This window comes from Acanthochromis polyacanthus, chromosome 3 (assembly GCF_021347895.1).
Source record: "Acanthochromis polyacanthus isolate Apoly-LR-REF ecotype Palm Island chromosome 3, KAUST_Apoly_ChrSc, whole genome shotgun sequence".
NCBI lineage: Eukaryota > Metazoa > Chordata > Actinopteri > Pomacentridae > Acanthochromis > Acanthochromis polyacanthus.
In genome coordinates, this window is record NC_067115.1 from 5,608,865 (window position 1) to 5,631,015 (window position 22,151).

The following is a 22,151-nucleotide window of genomic DNA, read 5'->3' on the forward strand; positions in this document are numbered from 1 at the left end:
GTGTGTAAAAAATGTGAAAAAAAAAAAACAGGAGACACAGACAGAAAGAGCTCGATCAGTGGAGTTTAATCCAGTTTGTTATTTCATACATGTATGCTGGTTTGAAAAGGTTTAACACTGTGCACTCTACCAGTAGTGGGGATGAGCATCGATAGCATCAAATCTGAATTCCACCTAAATCCTTGGATATTCTTGATTGGATATTTTTAGGTTGTTTAACCCTCCTGTTGTCCTCATTTACGGGCACCAAAAAATATTGTTTCCTCGTCTGAAAAAAAATCAGAAATTCAGCAAAAAAATTCCCCAAATTCATGAAAATTTGCAAAACCTTCAGGAAGAAAATTCCAATAATTCCTTAAAAGTTTCCCATAAAAGTTTTATTTAAAAAAAAATCCCCCACATTTGGCAAGAAAATTCTTGTAAATATTTTCAAAAAAAGAGTGAAAATCTTCCAAAAAAAATCCTAAAAATATCTAAAGTGATTACACACACACACACACACACACACACACACACACACACACACACACACACACACACACACACACACACACACACACACACATATATATCTCAGTAAAACTTCTAATATTTTCTTTAGGAACATTCACATAAATCAACCAAATCTAGCAAAATTCGCTGGATTTTGGTTGATTTTTTTTTGTGAATGTTCTTAAGAAACATTTTTAAAATTTCTTTTTTCCACCAAAACGTTCTCAAAGATTTCCCAAAAATGTTGAAAATGTGGATATCATAAGTTTCACCATGAAATTTTTTATTTTTATTTTACTTTTTGCCACATTTTCAAACTTTAAACCGGGTCAGTTTTGACTCGCAGGACAACACGAGGGTTAATGGTGAAGAAAGATGTGTTGTTTTGACTCTGTGACATTCATTAACCCTGTCATGATTTATTTAGCTGCAAGAGAAAACAATGTTTCTTCAACACTGGTTTACATTTAATAAAACAAGCAAACAAAAATCATGAATAATCTAAAGGCAAAATCACTGTTGCCCTGCTGCACGTCACAGAATCTGATGGGTTTCTGATGACAGACTGCACTTGAACTTCTCAGGTTGTGAAAATGTCAGAAGTTGTTACTTTAACATGAGGGATGGCACATAAACATTGATGCAGGGGTGCCCTCCTGCTGCTGCTGCTGCTGCTGCATTTTGCAGTAGCTTCTTTGCTTTTGAACATTTCAGTTAAGGTGGTCCGCCATGCTCAGTCATGTCAGCCATTTCCCCTGAGTTATTTGTTCATATATGCCACCGATTTTTATTAATTTTTTTCTGTGCAACTATAGTGTCAGAGGAAAAATAAGTGAAAGATTCTTTCATATCAGAGCCTGGAACTGTGTAAAAAACAGAACCAGCCATCGGTACCCATCCCCACCAGAGAGCACAACAGTCCAGGAACTTCTAAATGTGATCTGGGTATGACGCACGTCACCCTCAGTCTGCTGCTGTTTCGGTGTATAAAAGTTGTTTTGATTGGCATCTAATGCTCACATACCATCGACATAGTTTCATCAAACCACAAGTTTTCACTGTGATATTATTTTGAAATAAGCTTATACCACGTACAGTAAATAACCCTTCATGCTGTGGTGATCATCTCTGAAAACCACCGACACATCGACAGACGTCCAAAAAAACAGGTTCCCCTCTGCATCACAAAGTTATGGCTGTCTTTCATTTTGCAGAACAAATGTGCTTTAATCCACCCATTCTACAGTAACTGGTAGAATTAACGTCGTACAAAATAAAAAGTCCTGTCAGTCACTCTGACACGAAGGCATTTTCTCTGTTGTTTGGCTTTATGTATAAAACTGATATTTTACGGAAGGACTTCAGTCCACAGAACCAGGGAGGGATCAGACTGGAATCGTAGGTTTCCTGTTTTTCAATAAACAACTTAATATTGTTTTCTTTCAAAAGAAAAAGTTTGTACTTCAAACAATGAAAGCATACGTAATGAGACTTTTTAAAAGTAACTCTTCCATGTGGAATTTACATTTCATAAAACCTTCCTCTGTATGTTCTCTGAAAGTTGTGCTGTTGACGTTTTCATGCACATAAGGGGAGTAGAAATATTTGTCTAATATTTTGTGTTTCTATTAAAATCTGAGGGCAATAGAGGTAAGTTGTACTGATGCACACACGTGCCTCAAGGCCTAATTGTGTACACATAAATAACTGCTTTTGTGTTTGACTACAGTTCTAGTGTTTTCTTTAATCGCCGTGATGTTGTGCTCTGGTCCTCACTTGGAAATGACGGCTTTCTTAGTAATACTCGCTCTCCTGCTTCCTCCTCCTCCTCCTGCTGCTCCTCCTTGCCAAAGATTGCTGGGGATAGTGAAGGCGTCCACGCTCATGCCCATGGTTTTAGATGGGATGGCACTGAACTGCTTCCTGTCTGAGCTGTATTTGTAGATGGATTCCACCTGGGTGGAGCTAACTGTCCGCGGGCCCACACCGGCCAGTCGTACCAGCTCCTGGGAGTCGGGGTTCATGGTGTAGACGCCTCTGAACTGACAGCTGGAATCCCGGAAGAGGATGAGGAAGTGGTTCGCGGGACTCTTCTCCATCTCCTGAAGTTGGAACAAAGTGAAAGTAAGGGAAAGAAAAGATCATACTGGTTTTGGTTTTCATCTGCTAATGCATAAAATAACAGTACAAGTGGTGCAGTCCGTACAATTACACAAATAACAGAATTCACAACAAGATTTAAAGGATTTACTTCACGGATTTTACTGAAGCGGCCAACAGTGAAATCAAATGGCTCCTATACCTCAACTATCTTGTTCTTTTGTGTCTCGTTGACCTTTCCAGCGAGGCAGCAGCGAGACAGAGCGTTGTGAATTATGAATTTGTTGGACTTGAAGCTTGGTTCTTTGAAGAGTTTTGGACCTGAAAATACAAACAAAGGCACACTTGATGTTGCAAAGTCCTGTCTACAGTTGAAAAGACCGGCACCACATCTGAAACGCCACACTAACATAATATTTAGAACACTATATCAGTATTTTTAGGATATCCAAAGGCTTAGTGTAAACCCAATAGTACGCAAAGTGCATACTGTTTTACAGTATGGAATCACAGGTGACTATTCTGTCATAAATACTCACATATTTATAATGTAGTGCAGAAGGGATATGATGGGTACTCAAGACCTGAGAGAGACTGTAATGATTCGACAGACAGATAGATGGATACTTTAGCACTGTAATGATTAGTGCTGTACCTGTGTATTCTGGGGCAGGTGAGGTTCCATTGGAACCAGATTCCCAGTCCTTGTCTCCGTTCTGGTTTACCAGTTTGCTTGGTGTCACCCGTCCTGAAGGTGAATCTGGACGATTGCTGGAAGTAAAAAAAAAAAAAGACAAAGTCAATTTAATGGCAAAATGTAAAACTGTGACACTCCTAGCTGATACCAACCAGCAGCTACCACGGCTTGAGGCTACACTGCTACCAATGGCACTCGACAGATATCATCAGATGGGCGTCATCTGAACCATGCAGACCATGTGTACGATGGCAAGTGGTGGCTAGATTCACCACTGACAAGGGCGAAGAGGAGTGGGATGTGAGGGGAAAGTTTATGCACCCAAGTGGGCCAGCTGCTTCGTTCAAATGGCCTCCATCTGATGAAATGTGTTGGTGCCAATAGTACATGTTCTGTCACCATCCCAGCTTCAACCACTATAATGAGGTGAAGACAACGCAAACCTGACTTTAAGACCAACATTGTGATGGCTTTTAGGTATTTCTTCTCTGAAAATACCTGGAATGTCAATCTACTGAGGAGTCATGACTCTCTTGCATTGTTTTCTTTTGTTGCTTTTAGCCGAACACTGATGTCCTGTTTTACTTGCCACAAAGTGACATTTGTTGTAATACGTGTTGAATAATTCTGCAGTTTCTCTCATCAGTGGTATTTTCAAGCATGATCGGGAACATTTGGTAAGACAAAGTAAGCCTCGTATGTTGTTAAATTTCAACTGTGATTTGTTAGCATCTTACATTTTAACTTCCTTTTACTCTGAGATCACTTGAACAACATCCTAACAATGCTACTGCCATGAACTAAATTTAAGATATTTCACACTGAATAACACCACGACATCAAAAAGAACAATCAAACAAGCCGTGAGCTGAACATTACAGCCATCTCTCAATCTATACTAGAACTGTGACAATAAGATGTTGAAATGAGCGTAAAGGGGCCTTCAGATGCAGCGGTGTACCTGTGTGCTTTCTTTGTCGGACCACTACCATTGTTTCCTGGCTCATCTGTGGCTGCCAGGTTTAGTGAGGAGTGAGAATAGACTTTGGTCAATTTAGAGCCTGTGGAAACGAATATTAAAACAGGTCAGTTATTAAAACAATCTATAAGCCGTTGACCATTTGTTTTCACTTTACCAGTTGCTCCCTTGGCTGGACTCAGAGACAGCTGTGTTTCCTCCCTGGTCATGCTGCGAGGTCTGGACCGGGTTTTCTTAGCAGAGGACTTTCCTTGACTGGGGACTTTCTGTTTAAGCACTTTATCCAGGTCCTCCATGATTCTGAGCTGCTGCCGCCGTGCGTACTCCCCTTTTGTGAAATCTCCACGGCGAGCTGGAGTAGTTGGAGGTGTGAGAGAAGGTGAGGTTGTGCCGACTGGAGGTGTGTTGGAGGGAGATGCCACTCTTTTGTCTGGTCTGCAACCAACACAGAGGAATTTGTTGACCTTTCCATGCATGCAGTTTAGGTTCAGACTTGTCGATTAACATATTCAAGAAGTGCAAAGCCTTGTGTAAATACCCACTCTGTGCATTCATAAATGCCCTTTGTGTGTTACCTGTTTTCCCTTTCCTGCTCATACCACAGCCTCCTCTTCTTCAGCTCCTCGGTTCTCTTCTGCTGTCTTTCCAGCAGCAAAGCTCTGCGCTGGGCCATGTCTCCTTCGCTGTGTACCTCCTCCTACAACCACACAGGCACACAATCATTTGCTCAGCTGTCAGGACAGAATTCATGTGCAAAACGAACTCTTGCAAACACTCACCTTAAAGAAGAATCCAATTCCTCCTTTGGCTCCCACTTCATTCAGTTCTCCACTTGGTTCCAAAGTCTCAGTCTGTCTTTCTTGTTCTTCTTTGGATTCACTTTGTTCTTCTGGTAAGTCCTCTGCTGCCATGGCCAGATTTAGTTGCTCTATAGGATCTAATGGTTGTGCAGGGTGTCCTCTTGCAGGCTCCATGGCTGATTCTGTGTGGTCGCTCATAGAATCTGAGGAAAACTCCTGCCCTTCATCAGTTGGTTCATCACTGCCCCCTTCTGGCCCTCCAACGGATGATAGCGACACCTCGACCAGGCTGCACTGCTTCCCTGCACCTCTTCCTGCTTCCCCTGCTGCGCTGTACGCAGCAGACAGGGACAAAGTCTCGCTCTCAAATGAGCATTCAGAGGGAGCACCAGAGCTGCTGCCACCGGTCGCCCTCGGATGATCTTGTCTGGGCTGTGGCAGGACCGGCAGCCCTCCGACGGCCTCTGCATCTTCCTGTTCCAATTCCAGGCTGAACTGGGTGGGAGTCTCGCTCGATGCTGTGTCTGAGGTGCTCTCATCAGGCTGCGGCTGCTGGGTAGCCTGAGGAGACTCCTGGGGAGTCCGGGGCCCGCCAATACGGAACGAAGAGGAGGTCTGTACCTGACACTTGCTGGGGGAGACACGCCGGAGGTGGGGAAGGGTGTCCACATTCTGGGTTGGAGTCAAGACACGATTGAGTGGAGGGAACTTGAGTTCAGACGGCCGTGGGTGGGGCTGATGATGAGCACGTGGGTGGTGTTTGGGGCTGCGGGGAGTGGAGGAAGTGTGGATCTTGGTGCGAGGAGCTGGGCAGGAGGAGGAGATTATAGCTTTTGGGGAGCTGGACGAGATAACGCCATGAGAACGTCGTGATGGGGAAGAAGCAGAGGGACTGGGACCAGAAGGAATCACCCAAGCTTTACTGGTGCTCCTCGTAGGCGTCTTTGTTGGGGTTCTTGGTGGCGTCTTTGTCGGAGTATGAGGAGGAGTTTTGGGTGGCGTTTTGGTATTACTTCTAGGTGTTGATTTTGGAGTGGTTTTGGGTGTATTTCTGGGTCTTTGGTTGCTCATGAGCTGCTGTTGCTGTTCAGTAAGTTTCTGCATGTCCTTCTGCAGCGACTGCAGAGCTTCACTCAGTTTCTGCACCACCTCGTTGTATTCTACGAACACAGCTTCACCCGGTTTCTCCGCTCCTTTTTCCTTCTCTGCTCCTTTCTTACTTTCAATAGAGAATGTGACCTGCTTCTCTAACCGAGGAGGATTAGAAGCAGATGCCTTCTCCTTTCCCTTCTCTGCATCTTTCTTTTTTTCTTTCTCTTCTTTCTCCTCTTCCTGTTTCAACTGTTCCTCCATGCGAGTGAGACGCTCCTCCAGGGTCAGATTATCCTCCTCTGCTCCCTCTCCTCCTCCCTCCCCTTGCTCTCGTTTCAGTTGAAGGAAAGCAGTCTTACCTAGCCTCTGTCTGTGCTTGGCAAAAATGGCTTCGATACGTCTTTTTTGCGCTTCAATGCTTTTGCGTTTTTCCTCTAGACGAGCTCCCAGCTCCCAGGCCTCAGAGCCGGGTTCAGGGCCTCTGGGACCCGGACTCTCCTGGTGACCAGGTGCCCCTGCTGGGGTGGAGGGTGTGTGTGGAGTACCCGGGGTTGTTGGGGTCGGAGCAGAAGCTGAGTCTTCCCCAGTAGCAGCAGGATGTCTTCTTCGGTTGTCTCGTCGCTCAGCAAAACTTGTCATGCGTGGACTGTTGCTGGTGCTGTGGTTTCCCTGGCGACCGTTGCTGGGTCGAATATTACCAGGGGCGTTCCTGGGAGTATCATCCGATGCTTCAGAGGAGTCAACGCTGCCATCTCGTAACACAGAGTCATCGTCACGTGACATATCAGAGCTCCGTCCTGATTTCTCCCTCCTCTCTCCCCTTCCTTGCCTCTCAGTATCACCCACTTCCCCTCCGACTGGCCGGCACAGGACTCCAGAGCGACAGGGGGCAGAGCTGCTGAGCTGAGGATTATCCTCTTCAGGGGAGTGCAAAAAGAATCCTGCAGGGGCTCCTTCAGGGCGTAACCTGGGCTCCGGCCTGTTCGCCAACAATCCTCTACCACTTTTCTCAGCTGTCCGTCCCTTCCTCCGGTCTTTGCTCCCGGGTGTGTGAACCACCTGTAGTGCCTCCTCAATGGTTGGCAGCTCCCCCAGCGGTGTTGTGTGTGCATAGGGGCCCCAAGAAGACCGCTGCAGCGGGGCCGAAGCGCTGACCAGGTGACTGAGGTCCTCTGGAGGGCTGTATGGGACACGAGTCATCCCTGCTGATGTCATCGGTGTGGTCATTGCAGGGATGCCGGTGGTGAGGCTGTCAGTGCTGACAGAGCGAAAGACAGAATCTATTGGGTTTCCCATGACAATGTCAACATCACTGTCCAGGCCAAATGGGATGCTGAAAGTCACTGCTGACAGAGGACGACTGCAGAGAGGTGGGTGATGACGGAAAGATGGACAAATGGATGGGTTTTGCCGACGAGTACGAAAAAGCAGAGACCACAGAAGCCAAAGTAAGAAGATTTAAAAATTAAGATAAAATATGAGTGCAACACAACATCTACGATAGAAACCACATAGAGTTTTTTGTGCATCTACCTGATTTGTTTCTTTGTCCAACTTTTGTTTTCTGCAACAAAGATTAAAAATGTATGAGTATAAAAGTCATCTGCAATGGTTATTTGCCTTGAAGTACAAAACAATAATTAAGAGAATGAGTTGCATTTGCTACGTGCAGTGTGTCTTACCTGGTGACACTTCGGAGGAGATTGGTACAAAGGGTTGTTTGAAGATGAAGGAAGGAGAACCACTAAAAATGGACAATATGGTTAAACAACACAGCAAATCGGAAAGGTTTCAATATGCCCATGTTGCAGTTTTACAAGGAGGTGACTAAAATTTGCTAAGTATATTTAGGGTATTATCTTGTATTGCCTCAATGAACTATGAGATATTTTAAATTTAGACTTGTTTTGACAGATTCTTCATCAGATTGGCATTTTATTTCTGACCAAACTTTGTGTGTATGTACAAGAGCTGTTTAAAGAATGTAATACTGTTCATGCTGCACATCTGTCAAGCACATCATGGTCACATGTGTGCAACGTGTGAGAATAACACCTGTCATAAGTCAGGGGACTGTGCTACATTGCTCTATCAACAGCGCGACCTTTCATAGTTTTTTTGATCATTTGTCGGTGAATATTTGCTTCATGGGCCTCAAACTGGGGCAGGAAAAAAAAATAATTCTGTCAGATTGCACACTAGAATGAGGAAATGCTGACATAATTACACAACAAATTACATTACCAGACTTCAAGGGAGCATTACAAGTGCTGCAGAAGCACTGGCAGTGAAGTGATATATCACTCACAAAGAAACTATATCGAAAGCGGAGGCTGCCAAGTTAAAAAAGAACAGTTTCTGAGGGTCTTGATAAATTGTGTAGGTAAGGTGGTATAAACTGAATGCTGGTACCTGTTGCTGTTCCCACTGACAGGACTTGTACAGTCTAGCAACCCTGAGACATCTGAAAGATATAGAAACACTTCACTTCTCGATCCGATGGTCAGTGTGATATTCATAAAACATGCACAGAGCGAGTACAACAATAACGGAGAAATGCTCTCAACAAACCTGAGAGGTCGATGGGTTGTAAGGGCTGCACAAAATCAGGCTTCTTCACCTCAAGCCAGTCCAGCAGCTCTGCCATGAAGCTCATAATGTTCAGCTGTGGAAAAGAGCGAGTTAGCTTTGCAGGGATGGAGAAGACTAAAATATGCAGAGATTACAGAGGCCACAATGACTTTGAAGAACAGGATAAGACTGTCAGTTTTTTTTCCATAAATATGACAGGATCACATCATACCAAAAAGCACTGCATGGAATGTGGACAATCAGCATTTTAAGGAGCAACTACTGTAAAATCCTGCTTGTGCTGCCATCTAGTGGTTACTTCATGCTCTCTCTACACTCATTACAGTGCATCAGAGCTCGGTGTAGAAGAAAGACAATGAACAGACCACACCAAACTGAAACGATGGGTGTGGTTTAGTCTTCGAGCTCGTAGACATCGGTGCATGAATATTTTTCTCGTGGAGAGAATTAAATGTGGTGGTGAGGTGTGTTTTCAAACACCCTTTAATCCTTTCCGTACAACTCAAGCATTTTCTGGATTCCTTTTGCTGCTGTCACATTTTTACTCACTGTAGACTAGTTTTACACTGCAACAAAGTCCTGAATATCAATGGAAACAGCACAACCACGGCTAGAAGTAGAGAAAACTCAAACATGTCAAGACATGGTTATAGTTTGATTACTTTGATTGCTTATTTTACAAAAAAATTAAAATCTGGAATCAAAATGTACAACATTTTTCTAAGGACCCACAGATAAAACCATAACTATACATACTAATGATATATTTCTACTTGCACTTTTTATTTGCTTCTACAACTGAAAAGTCCTTGAACTTCTGTCTCGTGACATGACTTCACTGTTGCACCAAAGAGTTTAGACATTTTTGTTGTTTACAGAAACACGTTGGAGGACATATTTTGTTTTTAGTGAATTTTGAAATAAGACAAAGATTAAAGTGAGTTTACATTTTAAAATAGCATGAAGTTAAGTGTTACGGCCACCAGTGTCGGTGTGCCCTCTGGTTTCTGGGGTGATGTCCTGTTGGGCCTTTGTGTGGGGGAAAATCGCATGTGTGGGTTCAGCTGTGGTTGTTCCAGAGTCTCTGGAACACCAGCTGCCAGCCATTCCAGCTGATGACACCAGAGCTGAAGACCTGCACTGCAGTCCGGTTCTCCCCGCCCTCCGACCTTCCTGATTGGGCCACCCTCCAGCTCCCCTCCACCTCTGACCAACCAGATGCAGACAGCGAGGTCAGCTGGTACCTCTCTGTGTGTGATCATTTGTTTGTATTTTGATGAGTTTTGGTCTGTAGGTACGTGTGGTTGGGTTGGTGGGTACCACAGACCACTTCGGTCTGTAGACACTCTTGGTGAGTGCTACAGACACTGTGGGCTTAGTGAAGAAGCCATTTGAGTTTTGAGTCTTCGTTACCTGTGTGGTCAATATGTGTGAATGTGAGGCACCAGTTTTGTTTAGTTTGTCTTTGCACTCTTTGTATTAGTTTCTGTTACTGCTGGTGGGTGTTGCTGTTGTACTTATGTTTTGGCTAGGGAGTTCAGTTGCTTTGTTTTGAGTTTAGATAAGTTTGGGGAAACTCTGTTAGCCTTCGTTTTGTTATGTTCTTTGATTTAGCAACACTCACCAGTCTTGTGTTCATTGTTGTCACTTTTATGTTCCTTTGCCACTAAGCAATAAATCCCTTCACCTAAACCAACAACATTCTGGTTATTTTTGTTACATCCATCCACCCCCTACAGGTTGGATCTTAACATTAAGCTTAGGTTTATTTAATTTTTCTAAAGCAATGCCACGTCACAGCTGAGATGTTCAAGGACCATCAGAAATCTGGTGAGTCTTTGGGCTTTGACAGTTTCTGGTAATGATCAATGATGTAGTTTTGGTGATATTATGAAGGATAACATTGCTTTCAAAGCAGACGGCAGGCTTTGGATTTGAGAGAGTTAAATTGAGAGCAGGAAAGTTTCTGCATTAACTAACTCCAAAATCCTTCTGCTTACATGTAGAGTGGGTGGAGCGTAGAGCAGGTCTTCCACAGCGAGGGGGCAGCAGCTCTGCAAGCTGTTCTCACAAAACTCTTTGATCAGCTGCAGGTTGTAGAGACTGTCAGCCACAGACATGGTATCCTTCAGACAAACATCTGGAAGGAGCAAATAAAGGACAAAATTAATATCGAGTGTATAGTTTAAATTCCTCATATGAACTTGTCTGTCAGCAAATACAATTACAACAGATACTATTTAACCCTCTGACATGCTTTGAACAAAGATGTCAGCAAAATCTAAATATGAAGCCTAAAGGGCATGTGGATTTCATACAGATGTATTAATAAGAAAAGTTCCAAGAAATGCATTTATCTAAGACATCAAATTTGTTCGAAGATGTTGGGTCCATCATGTTAGCTGCAGAGCATACACTAGCTAAGTTTAAATATTTCATCATCCCACGTGCACAGTTCTGTATGTGTATTAGTGAGTTCATATGTACCCTCTAGAGGCAGCAAGCTGGGGCAGTAGTAGTGCAGCACAGCAGCAATTGCACAACCATTAGAGAGATCTTTGACCGCAGAGACCAGAGGGAAAGTAGGAGTCAGCTTAGACTGCACTTTGTCCTTCCTATAGCGGATCTAGAGGAGAAAAGACAGGAAAGGAGGAGGGAGTCAAGAGATGGGAAAATAAAGAGGATGAAAGACAAAAAGCAAGTGAGAAAGAGAAGCAAAAGAGAGGAGAGGTCATAAGAGATGAGCAGACAGAAAATTGCAAAAAAGGAAAAAAACAGATCAGAAGGTTATGCAGAAATACATGTTGTGGTTAAGAGAATTCAAATAGACTTAAAAGAGGCAAAGGAAATATAAAAACCAGCCAGGACTGTCTTTCCATCAGGAAAGAAATAAAAGCAGTGACTTAAAGTGTGAAGCCAGCCAAAGTCTAGAAAACCCACAGAAACAAAGCACAAGACCAACGATGCCTCAGTTAATAAAACACTTGCACGCATACACGCACACCAACCAGAAGGTGCAGTGCAAAGGTTTAAAAAGACATTGCAAAAAAAAAAGAAAAGAAAAACTACACAACAGAATAAAACAGGGAGAAAAATGTAAGTGAAAATGAGGATGTTTGTCCTCCGGTGTCCATGCAGCAGAAACAGGCACTGATGACACTGAGCCGTAACTTCTGATCAGGGAAACACTACAAAAATGAATAAAATGGAAAAAAAAAATAAAAATTTCCAATTCCGATGCTGCATCACTCCAAACAAAACAAAAGCTCAGGTCTAATTCTATCAAACCAACTGAGACACAGCCTTGTTGGAGGAGGAGAAAGATGAAAAGTTCAGTCACATCCAGTCTTATCATGCCTCCTTTAACATGGCTTTGTAGCACAAAAACATAATAAATGTGGATAAACTGTGTTAAAAGCTAATGAGGTTTTATTAATCCATCCAGCCTCGGGGTTGGAGTGGCGATTAGTCCGCAGTCCGTCAATTAGTCAGTCGTCGGTCGACAGCGTGGGTGAGGTGTGGCGATTGGTCGGTCTGTCAGTCAGTCGAGTGCGTTGCTACGGGAGACGTGGAGGAGGAGGGTGAGAGAAGAGCGAGGGGTTATACGTTACCACTGGTGGCTTATTCCCCGACTCCTTCAAACAAAAAGCGATAGCATGCTGGATGGGGGATGGCAGAGAGAGGGAAACAAGCATAAATGACAAGGGGGCCGCTCATCATGGGAACCGCCACACCACAAAGTCACACTCAGGGAGAGAGGAGCGACGGAGGAGGAGGAGAAGGAGGAGGAGAGGAAGGGGACAAACAGAGAGGGCACAGAGGGTCTTCAAAAAGCAATTTCACCTCCCTTCCTCCTCTCCAACATGTCCTCCTCCTCCCCCTCGACTCTGATATTCTGGGCATTTTTGAAATGAAACTGATGACTGAATGCAACAAAGTCAGAAACACCCAAGTGTCCAAAACATCATCAGCTGACAATAACAATAATGAGCAGTTAGAGGACATATCAGGCATCTAAATCGGTCAGTTTATCCGGTCAGGAGATGCTCAGACGATATAACCGTCCTACACAAAGGCACTCTTCATGAGGGGACAGATAGGAGATATGTGTGGCATTTCCAGCAGGCACAATAATGTCAGCCATAGCAGATGGACAGACAGAGGGAGATAGACAAGAGAAGGGTACACTTACGGGGACTAGTTTCCAGTACCAACGGGTGGACTGACACTGCCAGAGAGCAAAGAATGACAGACAAACCAGGGGGAGAGAACAGAGAAGCAGAGCAGGGTCGATGTTAGGAGCTTCAGCGGCACGGCAATGAGACACAGTCGCTTTAGAGCAAATTATCATGCATGTGAGTGTGTTTGTGGGAGGTGGTTTTACCGATTCCTGAACAGGCTGCAGGTCTGTACACGTCTGAGACTTGGGGGGCTCCTCTTCTTCTGTGCTTTCTCTCAACTTCTGGTTCAACTGCGGGCACAAGACAAATAAAGAGGAACTACATTGTTATTTTTGTGACGGAAGTTCCACATCTTATTGGCTTACTATATTTTACAGCTGATGCTATTATGTTGCATATTTCATATTTTAACTTTGTCTTCTTTCATGTGAAGGTTTATCTCTCATTCACTCTTGTTTGTGTAAAGGAGGCCTGCTTGACCCTGAAGTTTTGGAGGGCTCAGGAGGTCTTATCTTGTCTCCTGAAAGCCCACACAAATAACTCTGTGGAGGCCTTGAAGTCTCAACAGTTAGACAAAACAATGAGAGTCTGACTCCCTGTTCTTTCTCCTCTGCTTTCCAGAAAATGTTATCTACAACAGTTGGAAAAAAAATTCCTTCACAAAAACTGCAGTGCCTAATTCCATACAAACTGTTTAAAAGCCTTTATCCAGAAGATTCACAACATTAAAAAACAGATAAACTGCACATAATGTCATCCCTACGGTCAGATAATCACACACGGAGAAACGAATTCTGGTAATTATCTAAATGATGAGAGTGTACAAGACTGATACAACTCAATAAGTGAAAACAGAGCCAGAGAAAACAGGGATAAGAGCATACGGGACACACATCCACAGTGTGTATTACTGTAAAATAAGAATAAATACAGTAAATAAAGGTTGAAAAAAAACTATAAAATTACTCATTTTCAAATGATAATTTGACATTAACAAATAATGATACAAACACATTTTTTTTCCTTTTGAAATTCTTTTTTTTTCTAATAGCACAACCTTTCTAGACAAAAACTTAGTTAAGGTCTTCAAAAAAAAAAAAAACAGTACCATCAAACATGTCTGCGTGTTCTTATGATGAAACAGTTTTCGTCTGAACTCTTTCTCGGGCTCAATCGTAAATACAAAGTTGTGCAAATAAAGTCAATAAACCCTGTTGGAGATCATGTTCAGTCATCCGTTGCGATAAATCCTAAACCCTTCAGTCTTTGGAGAAGTGAAAAAGGTGCCAAGGTGTGAAATTAAAATCGAGTTGTTGGTATTTGAACAAACAAATGAAGCCTTTTGAGATGAGGATACAACAAGAAAAGGATGTGTTGTGAAGATCAGATGTAACAAATTTGGATTATTTTAGCTAAAATGTAAAACTCACTTTAATCATTTAATTTGTTCAGGTATTCTTGTTTAGATTTATGTTTTGGATTTTTAAGAAAAGTAAAGGTAGGCCTATCCTGCTGAAGGAGTCTAATTCGATTGATGAAATTCTGAGTCAAGTACCGTCATATGAGAGTCGGTCTTGGCCTCCCTGAGCTCTGGAGCAAAGTTCTGCTAAGCTGTCCTCCTACCTGACCTGTGAGTCGTGTAAACCATATGTCATTGCCCCACAGCCACACCTGACGCTCCCACTACAATCCCCCTCCTTAAACCAGTTTAAAAAGCTCCTCAGATCAAGTCAGTTCCCATGATGACCTGGTTGGCACTAAAAATGTCAAGTCTTACCAAAAGGTCCATTATTAGAACTGCATGAATAACAACAGAAGCATGGCTTAAAACGTGACCTCAGCACTGTTGCCATGGTTTTGTACTCTCACCCTGTTGACCCAAAACAGCAGAGAGTTCTCCCACGGAGCCCCGACACCCATCTGCTCTGCCTCCACCGCCATCTTCACCCGACCCACTGTGTCTTTGGCAGCCAGCGACATCAGCGAGTCAATGAGGGCGAGGTGGGCTTTCTGCACCAATCAGAGACAAGAGGAACAGTTGAAGCAGTTGAGCACAGAGGATTTGATGGAGAATGAAGCCATGATGTAGACCGTAGGACTGGGCAATCTGAACATACTGGTGCTTATTTTTCTGTAGTATTTCTATTAATGGAAACTCTGTTTTCATTCTACTGTATTTCAGATGAAGATATTGTACTGTGTTTGTATAGAAAACTTTGTGCTCAACACACGAATAAAATATCACTAAAATTATCATTCTTACTTTACTAGCTTAATTTTTTTCTCTTGTATCTCTCACTTCTTCATATCTATCTGCCTTTACTGATTTGATTTACTATTTTACCCTCAACTTCTCTTTTATTTTTTCATTTTTTTCCATTCTCCATTTCTTTCCTTCAACTGATCCATTTTACACTGGAAACTGGGGTGGATTTTGCTTCTAACACTTCTGACCAGACATTGGTGGTTGAAGCATTTCTTCTACCTTTACACATCAACCTATGCAGGCTGAGTATAAAATAAAAAGCACATCAACGAACACAGACACACACCGTCTTGATGGGGCTGTTGCTAAGGTCCTCCTCTGTGACGTCCACATCCTGGACCTTTGGAGCGAAACCTTTCTTAATGAGGAACTGCAGCAGGGCGGAGTTGTCAGCCAGGGACCCCTGTGATGCTGGCAGGGAGACCCCATGCACCTGAGCCAGCAGGGCCTGAACTCGGCAGTAGATCTCCGGGGAGAGAAGCAGCTTGGAGACGGCCGGCTTGAGGTGTTCTTGTTCATACTGGTCCTTGTAAAACGGCTCTCGCAGCTCCACGGGAACGTTCTCTGAAAAACGAAAGAGGACAATCTCTCTGAGCTTTGCTTTATGTCATGTTGCTGGCGTGGCTCTGTGGAAGGTGATGTCAATCAGTCGGCTGGTTCACTACTCTAAGGTATTTGAACAATTATTTGATGGACGAAATCTTGTCGACCTCTGTATAGATTCTCAGTCATCCAGGTTTGACGGTAATCTTGAAAACTTCAGTAAAATGTGACAAGACTTCTCTTTTTGGTTCTTGAAGATGTTCCACCTAGAATCAAAGCTGCTTCTTCAGTTTGATCAGACTGATGGGAGCCTGAGATATAAATTTTCACCTCCAAATCCCATTAACAGACCAAGACTCAGATGCCTCAAATAGTGAAGGGCTGTGAATCTGCCAGGTGCGGAATGACAAAAGATGTTAATAAAGGTTAAACTTCCTCTGGAGAGATCTCACCAATGCATTATAAGTAGCTGATAAATGTTGTCACAGACCCCCTCCTCTGTCTAGAGATCTTTTGGGTCAGAGGTGAAATGTCTTCACGAACCAAAAACAGTAGTACAGTCGCTTTTTTTTTCTTTTTTTAATCAAAGCTCTGATAAATCTCGTAGACATTCGGGACCCAAAGAGGATGTAACTCTGGCGCTCCTAGATTGAAACCTGCTGTCTGTTTGGGGTCTTTCTTTGAGGAATTTGCATGTTCTCCCTCTTTTTTCCCGGTTCCTCTAGCTTCCTCCAACAATCCAAAGACATATGTGGCAGGTTATGAAAGTGCAATCAAAGGCTGGCATGGTTGCCTGTCCCCTTGTTCTTCTGCAACAAACGAGCGATTAGACCTAATAGATGGGCATTTACGGTGCCCAGAGAAGGTGTGCTACAGACTTGGGGGTTCCTTTGACTTATTGTATTGAAATATCTCAATATCTGCTTTATGTATTGACACAAAAGTAATAGCATTAAAATGACATTGAAATTTGTGGTTTAAAGTGAAATGTTTTCACACCTACTGGACGAACTGCCAGTAAATTTAGTCTTAGTGACTGCAACGTGCATTTAACTTTTCATGTAGTGCTATATTCTGTTGAAAGTGTGGCCAAATATATTAAAAAAACAAAACTTTACCATCATCTGCTGTGCTTTGTGTGCAGAGCTAATTAGTCAGCGTTACTATAATGCTTTCACAGGGAAACAAGATGGACATCAGGGTAAAGATTACATCTATGTAATGTTGTGTTAGCATTTCCATTGTGAGCATCATAAATATGGACGAAGTCTGCTGAAGTAAAGAGGGAAGACTCTTTTTTTAAAGTCTTTTTAACATAAAGAGAGAAAGAGCTCCAAATTAATATTTCAGTGGATGCTGCAAGTTGAAAGAGTGCACTCAGTCATTATCTACAAGCTGAGATAATTACTGAGTGCAGGTGATCATCCCCGTAAGACGATTATCTGAGCTGCATGTGTGGAGAATCATGAAGCAGTTTGTAGTGCAGATATAGGATTTTTGCTGGCGTTCCTGCAGATAGGAGGGATGAAAAAATGAGTCAGCTTCTCTGCATCTGCCCATTGTAACTCCAATGCAGAGGTTTGTGTTGTCCAGGAAGAATCCCGTGAGGAAAAGGTTGCACATTTACTGCAGCCAGGACACTGCAGCTTTACCATCTTATCTGTCCTAGTAGAGAATACACTCTGGATAAAACTGGAAACGTTTCTCCACAATGGAAAATTTGCGACATTAAGTGACAGCGTTGGAGTGCAGAGAGCCCGCAGGAGACGATAATGTCATCATCTGCATGAACAGCTCATCTAGGCTGCCCAGACAAGAGAGAGAGAGAGAGAGAGAGAGAGAGAGAGAGAGAGAGAGAGAGAGAGAGAGAGAGAGAGAGAGAGAGAGAGAGAGAGAGAGAGAGAGAGAGAGAGAGAGAGAGAGAGAGAGAGAGAGAGAGAGAGAGAGAGAGAGAGAGAGTGGGTGCATGTGAGCTAAGTCAGACAAGTATGAGTGGGTCACTTCATAGACATTTACACACAGTGGACACGAAAACCACACTTCCCTGACTGACCCAGATTCCATCTCAGGAAAATCCTGAAGATTGGAGTGGACCTCTTGAAGGAAATATCAGCATCTACATCTCCTCCATTTGTTCTGCAGTCACTCTTCATTCCCTCTAAGTCTTTACCGTTTCTCTTCTGCTCCTTTACTTTTTCATCTGACCACACACATCTAACTTTGACTCATAATGAAGGCTGCAGCCACTCTTGTGTTCTGTCTCTCTGTAACCCACTGTTGTAAGACTTTCTTATGTAACTCTGCCTCCTTCTTCCCATCCTATGGCCCATTTCTGTGTAAGAGAAGAGAAGAGAAGAGAAGAGAAGAGAAGAGAAGAGAAGAGAAGAGAAGAGAAGAGAAGAGAAGAGAAGAGAAGAGAAGAGAAGAGAAGAGAAGAGAAGAGAAGAGAAGAGAAGAGAAGAGAGAATCTGAATAGAAACTATCTGTGTCACTACCTAAACAACAGTTCACACACAGTGTTTGGGGTTGAACCCTCACTCGCCTTTCACACTCTGCAGTGCCGGGAGGAAACAGGACTGCCGTCACTATGGGAACGGTGGAAATGGAAAGCAGCCATTTGTCCCAATCACAGCAGAGACGATGAGACTGGACTGCAGAGCAGGAGCCCGCTAAACCATTTAACGTAATGCTACACAATTCTATCTGGACTAAACAGAAACAGGCCTGTGGAGCTACACAGGACAGCACTGTTGGATTGGATGGATGTTACAATTTTAATCAGATGCTAGAAATGAAAATGCACATACATGTTATGTATGTGCATAAATCTCTCTACTACAACATCCCACGGTACACAGACTACTATTACTGATAAATGTCACTGTGGACGGATCTGCTGATTGCATAGTCTGTTACTCTTTTGAAAGCTGTAAAACAATGCTCATAAATTTCCACAACCAAAGCTGGAGTCTTTATTTTATGCATCCATCTGTGCAAAACTAAAAAATACTCAGTTTGCTCTCATATATAGCAAAGCATCAAACAAAGCGGAGGGTTTACGCCTGAAAAATGAGCACAATTATTAACACGTCCAAATTCAAACCGTTGACTTGAGGTGTTACGTCATCCTTTAAGTTTTAAATATACTGACTGCAGCTTGGAAACCTAAAGGAGTTACTTCACCTGAATTCCAATAATATTTCCACACTTGGTGGCATCTATGAGTACCATTACCGTTTGAGATCTATTCCATAACAGAGTTGATTGAGATTTCATTTGTGGTGCTCACAAAATTTAACATATATTTAGTATTTATGATATAAATGTCATAAATTATTTTTTTCTAAACGTCAATGGTAAGTGTCTGGCCATTATTTTAGATAATCCACTAACCATGATGGGATGCAGTTCTTCTTGGCTCAGTGGAGCTTTATAGCATCTTTTCACTCTAAAAAAACCCCAGCATGTATGCAGCCTGCCATGCACCAAATGGGAGATGCATAGTTTTAAAGAGACAAAAACAGGATCATAAACAAAAGTGCCTGCGGGTCCTCCATTTGCCAGGCAGTTCATTTATCACTCTGTGGTCAAGAAATACTTGTTGCAGGTTCAACGTTATCCTTCTGAGCATATACATTCTGCGATTCCTAATCTTTCTCCTCAGATTTTATTTCATTCATATATTAGATCTTACATCTTGACCAAAAACATCCAGAGCAGATCACTGAGTTTTGCACTCAGTTGATTATGAAAACACCTATTATTGTCACCATTAAAAGCCTGATGATTCCTTATTTACCTGTATGTTTATGGGTAACATCTTCTCTGCAATAATAATGACAAACAATGAAAAAAATGTCACTGAGAAAGCATTTTTTAAGAGTCAGCCTTTGGCCATGTGAGGCAGAATAAATCAGCAGCATCAGGAGTGTCTGACTGTCCTCAATGAGTCCCATGTGTGGATCTATGAGAGCTATTTTCTTCTGGGCCTCCATTAAAATTCTATGAGGCACCCAGTGGGCATTTTCCAGTTGACAGACAACAACGAAGGCTCCCTGCTGAGACGGTTTTAGCTCATCTGTTCTCCTGTCCCACTGACTTGAAGAACGTACATAAATATAACACGAAACACTGTCTAAAGCTATTACTACAGCAAAACGCATGGATTACTGCATAAAGAGCAGCTGCAGCTTTACTATTGCAGTGTTAGTCTGCAGTCTGACATCAGTGTGTCGTTCAGCAGTATCTGAACCTCCACACACACACACACACACACACACACACACACACACACACACACACACACACACACACACACACACAGCTGCTGTTGGACTGGGCTGTGTCATTCGCTCCCATTTTGCTGACAGGCAGCTGTGGGTGGACAAAATACCGGAAACAGAGAAAAAGCAGTTAGCTGGCAGACAACAGTTCTGACAATCAGCTAATCATTCAGGTCAAAAGTCAAATAAACAAATGTCACACGTTCAAAAATCATTGAAAGTATTGTGTAATGCAACATGTACACGTTACTGTGTGTCCAAACACACGTTCAACCTAAAACAGGTGTACAGTTGGATACTTGGTTGAGCGGGATTCTAAATCTATTGGATGATAAATTCAAAGCTGCCAAAGTCAGCATCCAGGTGCCACACCCCCAACAACCATGTCGAACCACAGCAGCACAGGCCTCTCAGTAAAAGGTGACAAACTAGCACCATGTCTGACAGAAAACAGACCAAATGCACAGCTACAAATACCCATCAATGTGAAAACTTGATGACATATTCAGTCTTCTATTGTCATTAAAGTGTGAAGTCAATAATCCTCTCTGCAGAGCAATGAGTTCATGATGTCATCACCTCCTGGAGATAACTGAGTTTTGGATGAATGGTCACACAAAATGAGCCATTTTATGTGTAGGTGGTCCAGACAGATGGATGATTCAACAATGAAAACAATCAGTGATTGCAAACCCCAATCAGCAGCACCTTACAGAATGATGTCATCCAATAAAACACCTCCATAAACTGCACAAAAACCTCACAGCTGACCTAATATTTCCGTCACCAAAACCTAAACATCACAGTAATAGTCATAAAGGTCTTCTTTTCCCTCAGTGAACCATGCAGTCTTCTTGTGTCCACTATACTGCTGGGATCACATTAAAAACACAACATTTATATGGACAAGTATCATTTTCAGCTTTTGGACATTCAGAAGCTCTTAGAGAAATGAATGCATGCGATTCGGCGGCAATCTAAACACTTCATTGTCTTCCAAGACCTTCTGTGTCACCTTCATTATATTGCCACGCGCTATAGCACGGCGTGCGTGCGTAACACTGACACAAATATTATGCGGTGCTGACCCATTTACAGCTGGCCCACGCACAACCTATATTTATCCCTGCAAAACGGCTGCAGGACATATCTTATCAAATTAGAAGCAATAACCGAATTTTTTGAGCCCTGTTAGTTGTGGCACCCTCCACAGGCCTGGTGCAGCTCGGCTCTGACAAAAGGCTTTGTTGCGCTGCAGCGATGACAGCCTCCAGCTCCTCCACGCACCACTGAGGAGATTCCTCCTGACCAACCTCATATTCACGTCAAATAATTGGCTGTAAAATCCTCAGTATCGTGGGATCCTACATGCTGCACACCCAGGGGGACGCGCAGGAGGACTGTGAGCCTCAGCAGCGGTGGATGAGGATGGATGCCGAGCAGGAGGATGCTGGAGGTTCCCTTTTACACGCAAAATACAGGGGCTAAAGTGTAAAACTCCATATACAGCTCGGAGGATCAATTATTAAGCGCCCCACCCAAGCAGCGCCTCGGAGCTGTGGACAGAGACGGTGAAGGGTACCTGCAGAGCCGTACGATTTCGACAGCAGCCACCGGACGCTGGCGCAGATCTTGGCCCGGCTGAAGTCGTACCGGTCCAGCGGTTTGATCTCCGGCACCGAGAAGGTCTTCTTCATCGCGCTGGGAGAGTCCACCATGGCCGCGCTGTGCCGCACGTTGCCCACGGAGGCAGCAGCAGTACCGCACCGGGAAAATGTGAGGAGGAGGGATGGAGCAGGAGGAGGAGGAGGGGTGGAAGAAGAGGAGGAGGAGGAGGAGGAGGGAGGGATGAAGGAGGACCCTGTGATGCAGAATGAAGGAAACGAGTGATGAAAAAGACAACGAAAAAGTTAATTAGAAATGATGAAAATAGAAAATATGAGGCCTGGTGAGGGAGTCCCAAATGCGTAATGGAGAATAAAACGCCTCACTTGTGCCACCGACCGGCTCCACGCCCCCCTGAACGTCACATGTCGGCCAATGAGGATGTCAGAGAAAATATCTGGTTCAGGTCCGTCATGTCACCGACAGGCCTCGGCAGATCCATTTCAGGAGCGAAACTAGAA

The 22,151-nt window shown here is 43.4% G+C and overlaps 1 protein-coding gene across 7 annotated transcripts; it reads right to left on the minus strand.

Moving 5' to 3' along the window:
• Positions 1 to 50: 50 nt before the first annotated feature.
• LOC110962945 (calmodulin-regulated spectrin-associated protein 3-like) lies at positions 51 to 22,146 on the minus strand. Of its 7 annotated transcripts, XM_022211059.2 has the most exons (20): positions 22,017 to 22,146; positions 21,608 to 21,886; positions 15,486 to 15,763; positions 14,803 to 14,943; positions 13,137 to 13,223; positions 12,945 to 12,980; positions 12,364 to 12,411; positions 11,240 to 11,378; positions 10,753 to 10,892; positions 8,732 to 8,825; positions 8,573 to 8,624; positions 7,843 to 7,904; positions 7,694 to 7,724; positions 5,048 to 7,520; positions 4,844 to 4,965; positions 4,426 to 4,703; positions 4,251 to 4,350; positions 3,248 to 3,363; positions 2,795 to 2,913; positions 51 to 2,594 (listed from the first exon to the last, which is right to left on the minus strand). In XM_022211059.2, the coding sequence occupies exons 2-20, from the start codon at positions 21,741 to 21,743 to the stop codon at positions 2,265 to 2,267; spliced, it is 4,782 nt and encodes a 1,593-aa protein (XP_022066751.2). In that variant the 5' UTR covers positions 21,744 to 21,886; positions 22,017 to 22,146; the 3' UTR covers positions 51 to 2,264. The 7 variants fall into 7 exon arrangements, with proteins under 7 accessions (XP_022066751.2, XP_022066757.2, XP_022066755.2 ...); XM_022211065.2 differs by lacking the exon at positions 22,017 to 22,146 and having other exon boundaries at positions 5,048 to 7,418; positions 21,608 to 21,868; XM_022211063.2 differs by lacking the exon at positions 22,017 to 22,146 and having other exon boundaries at positions 4,251 to 4,302; positions 21,608 to 21,868.
• Between the last annotated feature and the right edge of the window lie 5 nt (positions 22,147 to 22,151).

Bases quoted from the DNA above. Each gene is read 5' to 3' on its own strand.
- LOC110962945 (XM_022211059.2), bottom strand. From the start codon at position 21,743: ATGGTGGACTCTCCCAGCGCGATGAAGAAGACCTTCTCGGTGCCGGAG. The intron at 12,981-13,136 runs GTAAAACCACCT...GCTCTCTGGCAG, and splicing joins TGCAGCCTGTTCAGGAATCG to TGTCAGTCCACCCGTTGGTA. The intron at 3,364-4,250 runs GTACACCGCTGC...TTTTACTTCCAG, and splicing joins CCGACAAAGAAAGCACACAG to CAATCGTCCAGATTCACCTT.